The sequence below is a fragment of the Plectrocnemia conspersa genome, unplaced genomic scaffold (genome assembly GCF_051122295.1).
Source record: "Plectrocnemia conspersa isolate PC_06_02 unplaced genomic scaffold, ASM5112229v1 ptg000002l, whole genome shotgun sequence".
Taxonomy (NCBI): domain Eukaryota; kingdom Metazoa; phylum Arthropoda; class Insecta; order Trichoptera; family Polycentropodidae; genus Plectrocnemia; species Plectrocnemia conspersa.
The window spans coordinates 4,516,193-4,532,940 of NW_028277166.1; the positions used below are offsets into that span (position 1 = coordinate 4,516,193).

General features: G+C 29.8%; 2 protein-coding genes across 8 annotated transcripts; one reads left to right on the top strand and one right to left on the bottom strand.

Moving 5' to 3' along the window:
* Window positions 1-1,030: 1,030 nt before the first annotated feature.
* Shark (SH2 ankyrin repeat kinase) lies at window positions 1,031-16,249 on the top strand. Of its 5 annotated transcripts, XM_088206141.1 has the most exons (14): window positions 1,054-1,171; window positions 4,855-4,974; window positions 8,783-8,876; window positions 8,946-9,231; window positions 10,853-11,051; window positions 11,130-11,270; window positions 12,509-12,614; window positions 12,681-12,904; window positions 13,826-13,969; window positions 14,033-14,519; window positions 14,581-14,810; window positions 14,986-15,185; window positions 15,704-15,929; window positions 15,992-16,249. In XM_088206141.1, the coding sequence occupies exons 3-14, from the start codon at window positions 8,804-8,806 to the stop codon at window positions 16,187-16,189; spliced, it is 2,514 nt and encodes an 837-aa protein (XP_088062267.1). In that variant the 5' UTR covers window positions 1,054-1,171; window positions 4,855-4,974; window positions 8,783-8,803; the 3' UTR covers window positions 16,190-16,249. The 5 variants fall into 5 exon arrangements, with proteins under 5 accessions (XP_088062265.1, XP_088062268.1, XP_088062267.1 ...); XM_088206139.1 differs by lacking the exon at window positions 4,855-4,974 and having other exon boundaries at window positions 1,031-1,171; XM_088206140.1 differs by lacking the exons at window positions 1,054-1,171; window positions 4,855-4,974 and adding an exon at window positions 8,316-8,430.
* On the bottom strand, window positions 3,620-7,256 carry LOC148237399 (acyl-coenzyme A thioesterase 13-like). Of its 3 annotated transcripts, none has more exons than XM_088206145.1 (4): window positions 5,621-7,211; window positions 5,303-5,403; window positions 5,050-5,234; window positions 3,620-3,883 (listed from the first exon to the last, which is right to left on the bottom strand). In XM_088206145.1, exons 1-4 carry the CDS (start codon window positions 5,646-5,648, stop codon window positions 3,676-3,678), a joined length of 522 nt encoding a protein of 173 aa, XP_088062271.1. In that variant the 5' UTR covers window positions 5,649-7,211; the 3' UTR covers window positions 3,620-3,675. The 3 variants fall into 3 exon arrangements, 2 of the variants coding, with proteins under 2 accessions (XP_088062271.1, XP_088062272.1); XM_088206146.1 differs by lacking the exon at window positions 3,620-3,883 and adding an exon at window positions 3,897-4,319 and having other exon boundaries at window positions 5,621-7,240; XR_015812758.1 differs by lacking the exon at window positions 3,620-3,883 and having other exon boundaries at window positions 5,096-5,532; window positions 5,621-7,256.
* Window positions 16,250-16,748: the final 499 nt, after the last annotated feature.

Here is a 16,748-nt window from a genome sequence, read left to right on the forward strand (position 1 = left end):
AAAAGGAGATTTGTTGAGAAATAAATATGAATCAACCCAAAATAATGTGTTTTAATATTATTTTGTGAGAACTGATTGACCTACCCTTGTATCTCACCGACCGCCCATGCAAAGATATTGTGAAAATTTATAAAAAAGCAGAATTTCGGATTGCCGGTCCTTAACCGTTATAATGCCATGCGCTACATACAGGGCTTAGTCACTACGCGACCGTAATGCTAAGAGCCGCATAAGAGGCATTTACAGAATCTGCTACTTACTCTACGAAATAAGACTATTTAGGTATATAGTAATATATGGAGAAACCTTTAAAACTATTAACGCTTGAATAGCTGTCTTAAAAATAGCCCAAATTGGTGTGCTTCTTTTCTATGTCGCCAGGGTTGCCACTAGCCACTTGCGTCTTTAGAATCTATTTTTAGAGGTACTTTCCTGCTATCAACGGGCAAATTTATTCTAAAAAATAAGCAGACTCTTGTTGAATGCCACACCTTATTGAATGCCTGGAATGTCGAGAAACGTTGCAGAACAGTATATTTTAATTTCTAAATCATTGTTTATATTTTAAACAATTTTATGAATTTGTTCTTAAAACTCAGCATCAGCAACTAGTGTTGCGAAGCTCAAGAAATATGTGGAAGACAATCTTTAATGATAAAATATTTTTTCAGCACTTTTTTAGCTGAAATATTACAAAAAAAAAAATAGATAACCAATTTCAATTTGTAAAGGAAAAAAATAAAAACTTTGGAGTAAGTTATTATAGAGAAAATAAATTTAAACAAAGCTGACAACCCTGACTCATAAATAGAAAAAGTGTTATGCAATTTCTGAATGCTGTGATCACATTAATGAATAAAACCTCTTATTTCATGCTAATTATTGGGTCTAATTATTCGATTATGTTTCTGAGATTAAAATATAATCGTTTGTACTATTATATAATGACAAAATTAAATACTATAATGGTATTGCACACACATGTGTGTAATGAATACAATTCTAAATGAATCATAGTTTATCGTGTGAGTCATGCATCGCCCACCGGGGACACCGGTTGAAGCTGTTTTCACGGTAGTTCGCAGTAGTTTTCAATACAAGGCACGTGTGTTTTCATTCTCAACAAGGAGCCAAAATGATTAAGTCTCTGACGTCTTACATTCTCATTAAGGTAAACTCACTTTTCAATTTTATATAGAACACAAGAGATTCGTCCGTTTATTACTTTTTATTTGCGTGTAATATATAAATAAATTTGCTATTTATTGACGTCGTTGAGCGAGTTTATAGTAAGATTGCTACTGCAATTTCCATTTTAGACGTCCCACTATCAACTATTGCAAATGTTACATAATTATTGAACTAAATAAATAAATTAAATGCATATCTTAATCAAATGACGTACTAAACGAATGTTATCTAATTTGTATACTCAAAATTATTTTTATGATAAAAATATAATTAAAAAAAGAATTATGTTTGTGTTTTATATATCTTATATGGAACTTTTAGGAAAGTATTTTATATATTATGAGTTTAAAATTCATATTATGTACTCAATTTTCTCATCTCAAAATATATTTTAAAATGCTAAAATTTCATACTAAAAATAACGCGAGTTTCTATTATGGTCTTAAAAAATAACTAAGAGAACATTTAAAATGTAGACTGTAAATAGTATTATCGAATCTTTGTAGCTTCAATTCAACATTGAAGTTATTATTATTTTTAAATTGTGTATTTACTAATAAGCTACCACTTTCTTAAGTGTATAGACTTGCACTGTTCGCGTATTGTAGAATTGATCGCTTCGTTTATTTATAGTGCAGTAATAGCGCCGGCGCCGTTGCAATTGTGACGTATGAAATTCGGTCCATAGCAATATCTGCATCAGGCCTTTCTATGCTCTCCTAAATACCCTTAACCCTTTGAGCGGTATCGCCGTACAAGTACGGTGGTCGATATTTCGCTGTTTTGGGGTACTCCAGATAGTTATATATTTACATATATAACTTAGGAAACAATGAATAAATAACATTATATATTTTTTTAATTGATTTAATATAATGATTTTGATAGAAAATAATACCAATGAATGTACGAAATGAATGAACATACTATATATTAATTTTGTAAAAAAATATCGAGAGCCTCCGAATTGATATAAAAAAATCCACAAAACCGAATAATATATAAAATAAATTAACGAATTTTAATAGTAGAAAAGTTAAATAAATTATTTAAATATGATAATACAAAAAAGTAGTGAAATAAATTCAAGCAATAAAAGGTTAAAAATCACTGATTTTTTTTATTATATACTATAAATGCGTAATAAAATAATAATAAATAAATAACACCCCCGGGTGTATCCCAACACACTATTATTAAATGAGTGGCAAAAAATATAAGTAAATAGACAGTAATTGTGTATGTTATCGCCGTAATACTGCGTCGGTAGAATATGGGTAACTGCTTTAGCTAGGTCAGTACGAAAGAAACTGTATTATAAGGGTCGTGTAGCCGATTTACTGCAGTGGCGTAGTTAGGGAGCGGGGGAGGGGTTTTTAGCGCATCCAGTTTAAAATCCACATAACACAAACGATCCTTCCATTGCGAAAATATCGCCTCCAAGCAAGTGTCGTCCGGGCGGACCACCCGGACGACACTTGCTTGGGGGCGGTATATTCGCGATGGAAGGACCGTTCGTGTTATGTGGATTTTAAACTGAATGCGCTAAAAATATATATATATATATATACACGAATAGCTAAGAGCTGAGTTGAGTGTGTGAAAACAATAAACAACAGCTTAACAAATGCTGATTTGATGACCTGCCCAGCAATAAAATGCTGCCCTTATAGACAAAAATAATTTCGGTTTTTGGTTTCTTAGAATCGGTAAAACGTTCCCCTTTGTTTGTTCGAGTCGAGCACGTGCTAAAATAATGAAATGATAATCATTAACATATTTCATCAAACTTAAAAACTGTTTTGCACATTTTTTAAATATATATACTACGTGAAGTGTATGTAACGTAGATGCGAGGGGGGGGGGGGGCAATATAAACCATAAACCTCCGGCAACATAAACCATAGTTACGCCACTGTTCCAATATAAATGTACTTAGTAAAAGTTCGGTTGAACTCTAATTTATACGAAGTCAAAAGCAAAATTGTAATTTTGTTGCACAAAACTAAAGGAAGTGTTCTGGTTTATACACCCTTAATAATTATAGATAGTTTAAGGTTTTTTCGTAAGTAATATCGATAATTTGGGCGGAATCAGACTCTTTGTTCTTGCTTAATACGTATATTATTAGGCTCATTGGCGTGAATTTGTGTGACGATATAGTCAAACTCGGTAAAAATTGGAGCGTCGTTGTTCTATGGTATGTGTAATCTGGATTCTGATCTATTTTCGGCAGAGATATGCACCGCATTTTTTTTAGTGAATTTGTTCAAGTAAGGTGCTTTTGAAACTGTTAATGAATACCGTTTGATGTAAATTTTCTCAGATATGCAATCATATGTTTACACTGACGCGAAAAAACCCTTTTAGTCTTTCGCAATAAAAGTTGTATAAAATTATATTTTATTATATATTAAAAAGCCATATACACAAAACATTTATTAATATAATGAATATTATAATACATGGTACATCTTTTTATAATCAATCCTTTATTTCCGAGTCAAATGGTAAAACGTCAAAATACATATTTGGAATTTTCGACCTCATAAATTCGACTGTAGCATATGCTATTTCAGTTTTATCGTTTTCATTAATTAAATCACACTCCATTGTTACTCTCCCTGAACTCATAAAAATAGGCTTAGAACGAATTTTTACAACATCTCCGATGTTTGCTTTGTTGAAAAATCTACAAAAAAATGGTATCGATTAAAAATAACGGCAAAATAAACGGTCAGAATTTAAATCAACGTTGGGTCAGAATAAAAATCAAATCTCAGTCAGAATTTTATTATTAGCCTAGTCATAATTATATTATTAAGGGTCAGAATAATGTTAGAATAAAAATAACATACGGTCAGAATAAAAATATAGGACGATTATGTGAATTAAAAAAATATTATAACATTTATAAATGGGCAATAAATGCAACTGCAACGAGTCTATTAAATTGTATGTAGGATGCCAATGTATTCATAGCGACGAGTGAAGTGGGAATAACGACAGAGCGGCGGCGGAGAGCACGCTTGGTTTGTTGTGTTGCCATCTGACAACGTTACGAGCCCAACCAAACAAGTTGGTCTTAAAACACCTTGATAATGACCATGTATTATTATGCTGACCATCTGTCAACATAAAAATGACCTTGAGATAAAAATACAAATTATATCATATAACCTTGACCAATGAACTGTAATTAATAATGAAAAAAAAACGATTCTGACTGTCTGTCAAAATAATTCTTACCATTTAATATAATTTCTGATCATCTAATATTTATTTTGGTCGCATATTCTGACCTTTCATATAAATTCTGACCACAAACGTATTAAAATTCTGTCGAGCCTTAAAAATTTATGACTTTTTGATGATTTTTAGGAAGTAATTGTTAAAAATATGATTAAATTATTAAAATCATACGATGAAAAGTGTCGACTACAGAAAACTATTGATATAAAATAATATGTTTTAATATTAAATATAATATCATAAATTGCATCAGAAGTCTTTGGTACAAAAGGACTTTAAAGTGTGAAACAAGATAATTACAAAAGATTATTTATGTATGCCATTAAGAAAAATAACGTTAGCTATTTCTATTAAAAATGAAATTGTTTTACATATTCTTATACTAGCATTAACTGATTTTATTTTTTCTAGATTTTCCTAATCCCAAGGATGAACTTCATGATGATAATTATTGAAAATATAATCTAGTTAGGTCATGCTTTATGGCATCTACTGATAAAACGAATTTTGTGATGTTGCAATGGAAGATAAGTAAATTAATGAAAGTATAATAATAACAATTAATGTAAATTTACAAATATCTGATATATCATTTAAAATATTTACCCAATATTCATATTAGTGGTCCAAGCTAACCTCCCTTTTGGATGTTGAGTGACACTCATAAGTGTCCAAAAGTCCATAACAGAGCAAATAAATCCTCCGTGTAAAGTACTACCAAGATTGCATATATCCTCAGTGACTTGGAACGTTCCTTCCATGCAGCCGTCTCTGGCAGATAAGATTGTAACCTGATAAAACAATATTTCATATATACAACTTTTACAATCAATTTAGTTGTGATAAACTTCACACTTACTTTGGGCATTATGTATTGAGTGTCCCATCTCTTAAACTTTGATTGGTATTGTGCAAGAGCTGATATGAGCCTGCTGGCTCTTGTCGTAATGGAAGACATGCCTTGAACGTTGTACGAAAATTGATATAAATATTGTCAACTCAGATCTATTTATATGACAATTGGATCAGCGTCAGATGTTTGTACTTATTTAATTACCGATAGTAAAAAATAATGTAATTATCGAATATCTGTGAATTTCCAATTATATTTATGTTTTGAACTTTGACATATTGATAGAATATTATATTATTATGTAAATACTGAATAATTGATTACCTCGAGGCAAAAAGATGTTTTCTGACATTTGTGTCGAAAATGAGTTAATTCAATATTTAAGATTAAGTTTCGTATGCTCTTTAATACGTTTAGAATATCAGAACCAAGAAGTAAAGAAATTTACTTTTCCATGAGAGCAAAATATGTGTTAAACTAAATGGGTAGAATGTTCTTGACATACATACATACATATGTTCGTGTGTTTTGACATTTATCTTTTCAAGTTCAATTGTATTTTTAATTTATTTAAAGGGTTTCATAAAGCGATAAAATGTTGTCCTGCTTCATAAATTTATGAAATAGTTATATATAATAATTAAATAAATATTTTTCGAAAATAATGCAAAAACAACATTATTCTATTATTATATAATATTATTGCATTTACATTTATTTCATCAAAGCAAATTTTATATATTAATTAAAAAATGATCAAGTTTTATTTTAATTAAAATAAAAAAATATACAGATTGTTTTTTTGCTATCCGTGACATATTTTAATATGTAAAAATACTGTCAAGAGAGATATTTCATTGGCCTAATAAATTAATATCAATATCAATTATCTATTAATTATAACTGTTTTAACACAAGGTTACCGTCAATTATATTTATATTTGGAAATAATTTAAGGACAAGTGGAAATATCAAGAACACAATAATTGTGGTGATTTTGATCCTTTTTAATGAATTGTATTAATATTAATACTGTACATAAAGTAAACGTAATAAAATAATTAATTATAATTAAGTTCAATGCGCAAAAAAATATATAGTGGTCAATATAACCTTTTGGATTGTCTCAATTATTATTATAAAATAATATTAAATTCTAAATATTCGTAATAATATAATTATTTCTTAACGCAAATCAACTTTTATTATATCTAAAATTCGTTTGCAAGCCAGTAGTGAAATTATCGTGTAGCTTAAAATGTTGGGTTCAACATTCTTATTATTATTTAGCATATTCAATTAATCGCTTAACTCTGATAGTAACCTTCAAAATATTTTTTCCGACAAGCAATGATATGATAAAATATGTAGAATTTTATTTTAAAATGATAATACTCGTGAATAAAATATGTAGAATTTTATTTTAAAATGATAATATTAGGAAATAAACGATTATGACAATAAGGTGTTGTTTACTCATAATAAGTTATTCCGTACCAGTAAGCACGTACTCACTATTTTTTTAATAAAAATTATACAAAAACTAAATATTTCAAATTATATATTTGATCTCAGTAGTGCAGATAAGGTGGTGCACCGAGTGCAATCGATGCACCATTAGGAGTTATATGCCGTGATGTGAATTATTTAGCCAGCTAGATACTCTTCTAAACGTTTTATAAATATTTTCTAGACGGATTTTAAAAAGTAAATTTTTCAAAACACATAAATTTCACGTAAAAAAGGTGATTATGGAATTGCATTTGAAAACGTTAATGCTTGTCGGCAAAGACATCTTCAAACCCTTCAATACATTTAATTCCCATTTCGGAATATCCTTTGAAGTTATTAGAATGGGTGTCGCCCCCTGCTGATCCAGTTTGTCTCATTTAATTTTGATATTTTATAATTTTTTGTTATGTTTATTATTTTTAAGTATTGTTCTATTTATGTATATATACGGTTTTTTTCTTGTTTTATAAATTTAAAATTTGTTTTCGACCATCGTGGCGCATTGGGGTAACCTGTTAGGCCACGATGGTCTTAATTTAATCTAAAAAATAAATTAAATATATTACGGTAGTCTATTCATATATGTATGGGTTTATTTTGACCAAAATCTGACGGCATTCTAGTAACATTGATATGACGGCGGCACATTCTTTTGCTGAACTTTGACGGATAAGCAACGGCCGGTGCTACCTCGTGCACCGTTCATCAAACATTAATTTTAATAAGATATAAGCCATATACTTTCTCATTGCCACCCGTTACCATTCGTCGCCAAAATATAACATATTATATGTATACTTAAAAATATTAATAAACTGTAGATTTCATAAAAAGAGCGTACCCTATTCATATTTTTACAAAAAATGTCCAAAAATATTAGTTAAGCAATTTTGAATAAATTTATTAGAACAACACGCTGGACAAGAGTTATAAACCTTTCTTATGATAGCGCTTTGGATTGTGGATATAGAGGCATTAAGATGTGCGCCGGAAATAACCGTTGGTTATTGTTTGATTTTAAATAGTCTGCAGTAATTTATCAATGCCATCGAAGGATTGCTAAACTTTTTAAGTACGTGCGGAGTGTTAACAATGTACAACACGTTTATGCATTCTATTTTTTTATTTGTTTTTATAATTTTTTACACAATTTTTTGTTGCTCCCTGGCAAATGCCAAGTTTGCCCCCCCCCCCCCCCCCCATTAGATCTGAGACTGACTAAACCATTATAAAAATGACCGTGTAATTTATACCGAGTAACTGTCAAAATAAATTCTTCATTTGATATAAGTACTGAAATATATAATAAAATATTGACGAAGGTTGCCTTTAATACCGAAAAATTATACTTAAGCTTAAATAAATAAATAATTCATTTTTTTAAAATGATGATGAATTAAAAAAAAATATGCATCCCTCTTTGGTCGGCCCTGCTTCTACTAATCATGAATCGTTATAATTTTATAATATTACATAATATAAAAAGTATTTTTACAATTTATCTAATATTTATAAAATTAATTAAGTAAAACCATAGACAATCTGAAAACAATGTCAATTGTCTATGGCCGACGTCGGCTGTCGCTCACTCCTTGTGAAGTCATACATTTAGATGTCAATTGGTAATTTTTATCACTGTTTTTAAAAACTTTTTTTCACTTAATGAGTTGAAATGCTTCATTTTGTCGATTCAAATATTTCGCCTCGATATTTTGTCGCAATCTACAGTTCATTGTCATTCATCATATGATTCTTGTTAGTGTCGGTAAATTTTTTTTAACACCTCTATTATTCGGTATGTGTGTGTTACAAACTTCTTTATTCACTTTACAACCACTTTACAACTTTTGTAATGCGATACATTGTATATTTAATACTGAAAACATTAGTTTGTAAACTCTTTGTCGCTCTAGTAAACGATCTTATTAATTCACAATTAAAGTAGATAAAATTAACATAATGTAACCTTTTCAGACAAGTTCATTGCTCTTGAGGATGAATCGTGACAATAAAAATTGGTTCCATAACAAAATATCAAGAGAAGCCGCAGAAAACTTGTTAAAAGACAGTAAGTCGTAGTCGACGTCAGTTCCATACTTGAATTTACTTATAAATCATAATATTTTTTTATTGATAGAGGCCGAAGATGGAGCGTACTTGGTTCGAGAGAGCAATTCATCAACCGGCGATTATGTTTTATCAGTATTATACGAGGGGGAGGTCGTTCATTATCAAATAAGACGACACGGAGAAGACGCTTTCTTTTCAATAGAAGAGCATACCGCTTTTCACGGATTAGACACATTAATAGAGCATTATCAGAGCGACTCAAACGGATTAGTGACTAAATTGTCTACGGTTTGTCGCGGCGATTTGCCACCGCACGATTCTCGGACTCACGGTGACACAAATTTACTCCACAGGTCAATATTTTATAAAGCAAAAATGTTATTGGTATAAAAACTGGGTTATAATCCTTTGAGCGGTATCGCTGTACATGTACGGTAGTCGATCTTTCACTGTTTTGCGGTGCCCCAGATAGATAAAATTTTTATTATGTAAAATTATATTTATATAATAATTTTTTTAATTCGGTTTAATGTAAATAATTTCTATAGAAAATAATACTAATAAATTAAAGAGTATAAAATAAATGAACATATCAAAAAAAAATTATATTCATTTTATAAAAAAATATTGAGAGCCTCTGAATTGATATAAAAAAAATTCATTGAAGCCAAATAATATATAAAAGTATGTAAAATAAATTAACGAAATATAATAATAGAAAAGTGTTCAAATAAATTATTAAACCATACTAATACAAAAAAGTATTAAAATAAATCAACGCAATAAAACATTGAAAATCGCTGATTTTTCTATAATTTACTAAAAATGTAATATAAAATAATAATAAATAAATAACAACAGAAATAATTATCGAAATTAAATTAACTCAGTCCCAGGTGTATACTAACAAATTAACAAATGTCTATAAATTAACTCACTACTCAAAAGGGTTAATAACAATAATCACTTAGCTCCGTTTATCGTAGATTTATGAGGACAATTTAAATGAGCAATATATAAAATAATTGATCCATAAAACAAATTATTTGTGCATTATTGTTGGACAGATTAGGTGCAAGCGAGTATTGGTCACCTTATAAATAACTGCAACAAATCTTTTTTCGAAGAAAAGATGCACAAACAATTTGTTTATGGAACAAAGTATTTATTTTAATGCACATATCTCTCAAAATGATTCCCTGTTAAATAGCATCTCCGACCTTTAAAAATAGTTAAAAAGTAATTCAGCTCACTTTTACAGACGCTTTAAAACCAAATTATGTAAAATCTATCTAAATTAGTTTAAAAAATTAAAACAATTTAAATAAAAATAAATAATCTTAAAAAAAAGTTTTTTGATGTATTTTTTAATAAAAAATATAATTTTTGATATTGTAGTGATGATAATAAAAGTTTCACTTACTCATATTACTTCACTGGAAATACACTATATAACATGTTTTTTTCCACAAAGATTCAATAATCTAATTTATAATATATGTATAGAAATTTCACTTTAAAAGCTGTTCAGAAATTTCAATAAAATGTTCTCTTAAACCAACAAATTTTCAACATCTTCAACCATTAAATATGTTACTTCATCTAGCTCTTCGTTATTAACCACTTAATTTTCACTCAAGAAAAGCATCTCTTTTCATCCAAGATTTTCACATTCTATGGAAGATATTTCACTATTGTTTTGTGTTAGGGTTATTTTAAAAGACCAATGCTTCGTTTATATACAAAAATCAACGCAAACTTCTTAGAATTAACCGTTTTCGTGTCACTGTATATTTTATAGCACATGACCCCAATGCCAGCCAGTATTTTTAATGAGATATTGCCTTATTAAGAATTGTTGTATTCCATCATCAAAGATACTTTTTTACAATATATTAAATGCTTTCTTTCGAAACAACCCTAACAAATAATTTTTATGTTTACTTATATTGATTGAAACTTATATTATTTTAGAGCCATAGAAGCCGGAAACTTTGACGTTGTTTCACAAATGATCGATTGTGGATATAGACGGAGAGATGCAAAAAATCCCGAGGGTCAGACTGCCGTACACTTGGCTAGCAAATCAGGAAAAGATGACATCCTAGCCAAATTGATCAGTAGTGGAGCCAGCGTCAATTGCCGCGACACTGCCGGATATACTCCTTTACATGTTTGTCTTTATATGTTCTTTTATGCTATTTTTTATCTGTAATAATAATTTGAATGATTGATTTTGTATTTTGTATAGTATGCTTGCCAGCAAAATTTACAAAACACGATCAAACTATTGGTAGTTAACGGTGGTGCAAATCTACAGACGCGACACGCACAAACCGGTAAAGTGCCGATGCACGAGGCTGCACAAAATGGTCATATTGAATGTGTTAAGGTTAGTTATTTTCTTTAACACTAGCTTTTGTATTTTGACACTATGGATTCTGAATGGTTTGTAAATTCGATTAATTTATTACTTATCCTGATAGTACATATCAATAGTAATAATATTTCGAAAGTATCATAAAAATATTATTTATTTTAGTGGGGAAAAAAAATCGTAAAATGCACTGTTTTATTCATATTTTATAGTGTATGTTTGCAATTTCGATGATTTATTTATCTCAGCGGTACATATATTATTAAATTATTATCAACAAATATAATATAATAAATAAACGTGAGATGTAAATAAAATAATCATAATTGATAAAAGTAAGACGTAAATTAAAAATTGAGAACTATTAAATTTATTTTATCAATAAAACAAAATTAACTCTAATATATAATTAAATAAAATAATCATAAGTTGATAAATGAGACAGACGTAAATAAAAAAAGCCTATAATAAAATGTTGAGAACCACTAAATTTGCTTCATTAGTAACACCAGTTTACAAATTTCAAAAAAAATTCTGACCCATGACATTTGATAGTCATTTCTTATGTAAAATCACGCACTGAATCCGAAATAAATGTTTAATTTCCATATTTTTCATACTAAAAAAAAGTTTTTACTTAATTGCAAATTGCCGATTGCAAAGTATTTTGTATAAAATTAAAGGTAATTGAATTATCCATCAACCCTCTATACAACATTTTCCAATCAGATTATTTGTTTAGGCACTATTTATGAATTTATCAACGATTTTTAGCAAAATTTATTTTTGTTTGTATTGTGTATTACACAAAGAAAAAATAAAATAATTGCGTATATAATTTTTAAATAGTATTAAAAATGACTTAAGTTCGATTTGCTCAGTCTTCTGTATATTGTCAGGTACTCGAGTGAAAAACCAGCAAGTCACCCGTCATCACTGTGTCAAAATCTATATGATGTTTTATACGTATGTTTTAATTAAATTTGTTTAGTGTATAAAAAAATTAGCTATATTTGCTAAGTAAATTAATATAATAATAATATTTAAGTAAATAAAGTAATCATAATTTGATAAAAGTAAATAATATAAAAAGCTTATATTAAAATGTTGAGAAACACTAAATTTGCTTTATCAATAAATGTTTAGCATTTGAAAAAACGAATCAAAAAAACCCATAAAAATAAACAAACCATAAGTGAAAATTTTAGTGGAATAAAATTAAGAATTATATTACAGATCATATTTTATTTCAGATTTTATTGTCGTACAATGCTCCCGCTAACCCAAGAACCATCACAAACGAGACTCCGGCCGATTTGGCAAAGCAAAGTGGACAAACGGCTTGTTATAATTTCTTAAGTAAGTCTGAATAAATTGTGGATTTTTATGTTTAGAGTCATATTAATTTATTTCTTAATCTTATAGAAGATTATACTCCACCAATTCCAAAAACAACAAGGGCGCAGTGGTATCATGGAACACTCAATCGAGATGAAGCTGTGAATCTTTTGAAGGACTTTTGCAAAGAACATTCCGCGGAGTTGACCGATGGAATATTTTTAGTTCGATTCAGTGATAGAAACTCAGGCGCCTATGTGCTTACTCTATTATTTGAAAATATTCCATACAATTTCATAATAAGAAAAGAGGTAATATTAGGTTGTTTCATTAGAAGTGACTGATTTTTATAGTGAGAAATAGGCAACTAAAATATTATTATTAAAATTGTTTCTAACGAATAACTTATTTAGTTCGTTATACCCAATGTCTTTTATACGTTTCATTGAACAAAGCTTAAACGAATCGGTGAAAAAGGTATTGTAATTGCCGTACTATTTAACCCAGTACCCTCTTTCTCATGCAGAAAGAGTATGGCTGCTGGGTGGCTCCTTATAAGCGAAACCATTGTGGTCACTCCCTGATTTTTATTAAGAATACTACATACAACAATACTGTTCGATGCTGCGAAACTTCCAATTGTTTTCTATAATCGATTTGCGTTAACACAGTCAGTTCGAGAGCTATCCATTTCATCATTATTCATAATTGATAAAGAGATAGCAAGTTTAGGTTTACGCCTCTACTATTAGCTCTAAAGCACACAATACGGATATACATTTGATATACCTATCATTACTTCGATTGATTGATAAATATAAAAAATATAGTAATAATTTTAATTTCTATAAATTTGTTCAAAATATGTCCGTATTGTGTGCTTCAGAGCTAATAGAAAGGGGTAAACCCAAACTTGCCATTTTTTTCTCAATTATGAATAATGATGAAATGGATAGCTCTCGAGCTGACTGTGTTAACACAAATAACGCAAATTTCGAAGATTATAAATAAAAGTGTTCAACAACTAATGTAATTTCTGCTAATGGGTTTCAAGTCACTATTTAAGTTCTTGCGTGTTCCGAAATAACTATTTCTCTCTTGTTTTGGTTTGGCAAAGCACCTTTGTTTTATGCTGCTTTTCCACTGAGTAAAAATCGGCCACTACATATGAAACAACAATTTATTCCTAGAATGTATATTATTTTTCATTTAATAAATAAAATGAATTTTAGAAGGAGACAAAGTTGTTCATTGATGACGGGCCTTATCTAGATTCATTAGAGCACTTAATCGATCATTATAGTATAATGTCCGATGGGTTGCCAACTTGCCTGAGGATTTCGGTTCCGCCAGTTCCGAAGCCGCCATTGCCAGAGGTATTTTATCACTGTTATAATAATATATGGATAAATGATTAATATAAAATCAATTATTTACAGTTTTCTACAATGCCTAGAATGAAAAAGACGACTCCGAACCGAACAAAGCAACCTACAACGACCCCGTCGCCTAAAAATTCATTCTTCTCACAACGCAAAGGCTCGTTGCCCGTCAGTAATTCCAAAAATCCACCCATTCCGCCATTACCAAAGGATAATGCTTCCCTCGACGCTCTTACTAAAAATTTATCCTTCTCTGCCGACTTCACCAGTCCCAACAAGCCTAATTCCAACAACAACGAATTGTCTGAATCGAGCGTAGATTCTAACACATTAAATAATAACAGCACTCTAAGTAAAAAGGAAATATCTAGTTCTAAAATCAGTCTTGGATCTACCCTCAGTCTACCGCCTACGTCCATAGACGAAAATGTTAATACATTTGTTGAAAATATGTATAAAGTTCCGAAAAGCAACGATATGGTCCTAGTGGACAAGTACAACGATCTATCCATCGACGTCTCCGAACAGCTTTCAACGGTGCAAGGTATTTATATATACTCTTGTTATAATTATAGACTGTGTTTTAAATGTTATTTGTTTTACAGAATTTATCACGCAGACTCAATTGACATACGGAAACATCCTCGGTGAAGGTGAATTCGGCTCAGTGTTGAAAGGCATTTATACGCCAGTGAACGGTAAACCCGTAGAAGTGGCTATAAAAACTCTTCACTATCAACACGTCGAGGCTAATAAGCAAGAATTTTTACGCGAGGCTTGCGTCATGATGGGCTTAAACCACAATTGTATAGTGAGGCTCATCGGTATCTCTGTGGTAACATATTTCTTTAGACTATTTATTATTGCTGTGCATTTGTGAGAATATATAATATTTTAAGTCTTATAGCTCGCTCAGAGTATTAAAAAAATAGATAACTCACAAAGCATAAAGTTTACTAAATTTTTTAATGTTTAACTTGGCCCTTAAATATTTTGATTGAAATTTACAGTCTCCACAATTAGCGATGATTCAAGAACTAGCACCATTGGGGTCATTGCTGCAATTTATTCTTGAGAACCCAGATCAAGCGAGTGCTATGTATGAATTAAAACTATGGGCATGTCAAGTGGCTTGTGGAATGCAATACTTGGAAGAGAAGCGCTTTGTACATCGAGATCTTGCTACTCGGAACATTTTACTTTCTGATAGGTATTTTATTTTATTTTTTTAAATTAAAACCATCGTGACTTAATACTTTCGCTCCGGGTAACGCTGAAACTGTATCAATTAAATTCTTTGCGTGGTCAGGGGTTCCATTCGTTGTACGAAACTGTACAAAGTGAGAATCACAAAGCACATCTAAACCGAATTTTGACCAATAGAAAAGTGCAAAAAACAATTATCCCTTCTCAGAAATCAAAAGCAATAAAATCGTGTTAACATACGAGTAAGTTCAGCGCTTTTTCAAGGAGCTTTTGGTTATATTTCTTTAAATTACTGAAGGGCGTTCTAAACAATTCTTCTACAGTGAAACCTCAATAAAACATAACGGACAAAATGTTTGTTTATTTATTATAATTTGATAGAAAGATATTACTAAACACAAAAAGTTGACCTAATAGGTCATATAAAATATTCTCACATATGTGACCCCCCCGGTGTAACTCCAAGCGAAATCCCACACATTTACGGGACCCGTCTTTAAACGATTAATATTTTTTTTGTAGACATCAAGCAAAAATAAGTGATTTTGGTCTATCAAGAGCATTATCTACTGATAGTTCTTACTACAAGGCGAGTCAAGGCGGAAAATGGCCGATAAAGTGGTACGCTCCAGAATCGTATAACTTTGGAACGTTTTCTCATAAAAGTGACGTGTGGAGTTATGGTGTTACACTATGGGAGATGTACTCTTATGGTAAACAGCCGTATGGAGATAAAAGAGGAGCTGACGTAAGCTAGAATTTTTTTTAATATTATTGATAATCATATTTATGACATTATTTTTATTTTAGGTTATTGCCATAATAGAGAAGGGCGAGAGGCTCGAAAGGCCCGAGGATTGTCCCGAAGAAATTTACAATGTCATGTTTGACTGTTGGGCGTACAATCCCCAAGAGAGGCCGACTTTCAACCATTTGGTAGATATCTTCTCTTCGCATCCTGAATACATGAACATAAGTCAGTTGGTGATGAAGAGTCAAGATGCGTGATTGCCATTGTCGTTCAAATGATAGTTACCTGATTATAAATAATGATGTTTTTTATATGAAATTTTATTGAAAATCAACGAAGAGAGCTCAATTTACAATCGGTATTTATTAAATTTATTTTAAGAAGGTAAAATGTGATTTTGCTCAACTTCTTATGAAATATATATATATATATACATATGTATATATTTATGAAATGGTTATAATGCAGGTTAGGTTATGTGTGTTTTTTATCATTTTATATATAAAACAAAAAAATCTATAAAATAATATTTTAATATATATTTTTTATATGTACAAAAGTATTTTATATTTTAATTGAATGCATTTTCTATGTACAACGTTAATATGACAATATTACTAATGGATTTTTTAAATATTTAATTATTAGAATATATATTGTGATGTCTCCATTTTTTATATTTGTATTATTTAAAAAATAATATTTATTGGAATTACACTAAATCACAATTTCCATAATATATTTTTTTACTGTCAAATTTTATAGATTTTTTAACGATTTAGTCATGTAAATATTCTTTATCATGTGCTATATTTT

Coding starts and splice junctions, on each gene's coding strand:
- Shark (XM_088206139.1), top strand. CDS start 1,136: ATGATTAAGTCTCTGACGTCTTACATTCTCATTAAG. Junction 11,271..12,508: donor GTCATATTGAATGTGTTAAG/GTTAGTTATTTT, acceptor ATTTTATTTCAG/ATTTTATTGTCGTACAATGC. Junction 15,930..15,991: donor GAGATAAAAGAGGAGCTGAC/GTAAGCTAGAAT, acceptor TTTTTATTTTAG/GTTATTGCCATAATAGAGAA.
- LOC148237399 (XM_088206145.1), bottom strand. CDS start 5,648: ATGTCAGAAAACATCTTTTTGCCTCGAG. Junction 5,404..5,620: donor AAACATCTTTTTGCCTCGAG/GTAATCAATTAT, acceptor ACAACGTTCAAG/GCATGTCTTCCATTACGACA. Junction 5,235..5,302: donor CTCAATACATAATGCCCAAA/GTAAGTGTGAAG, acceptor TTGTTTTATCAG/GTTACAATCTTATCTGCCAG.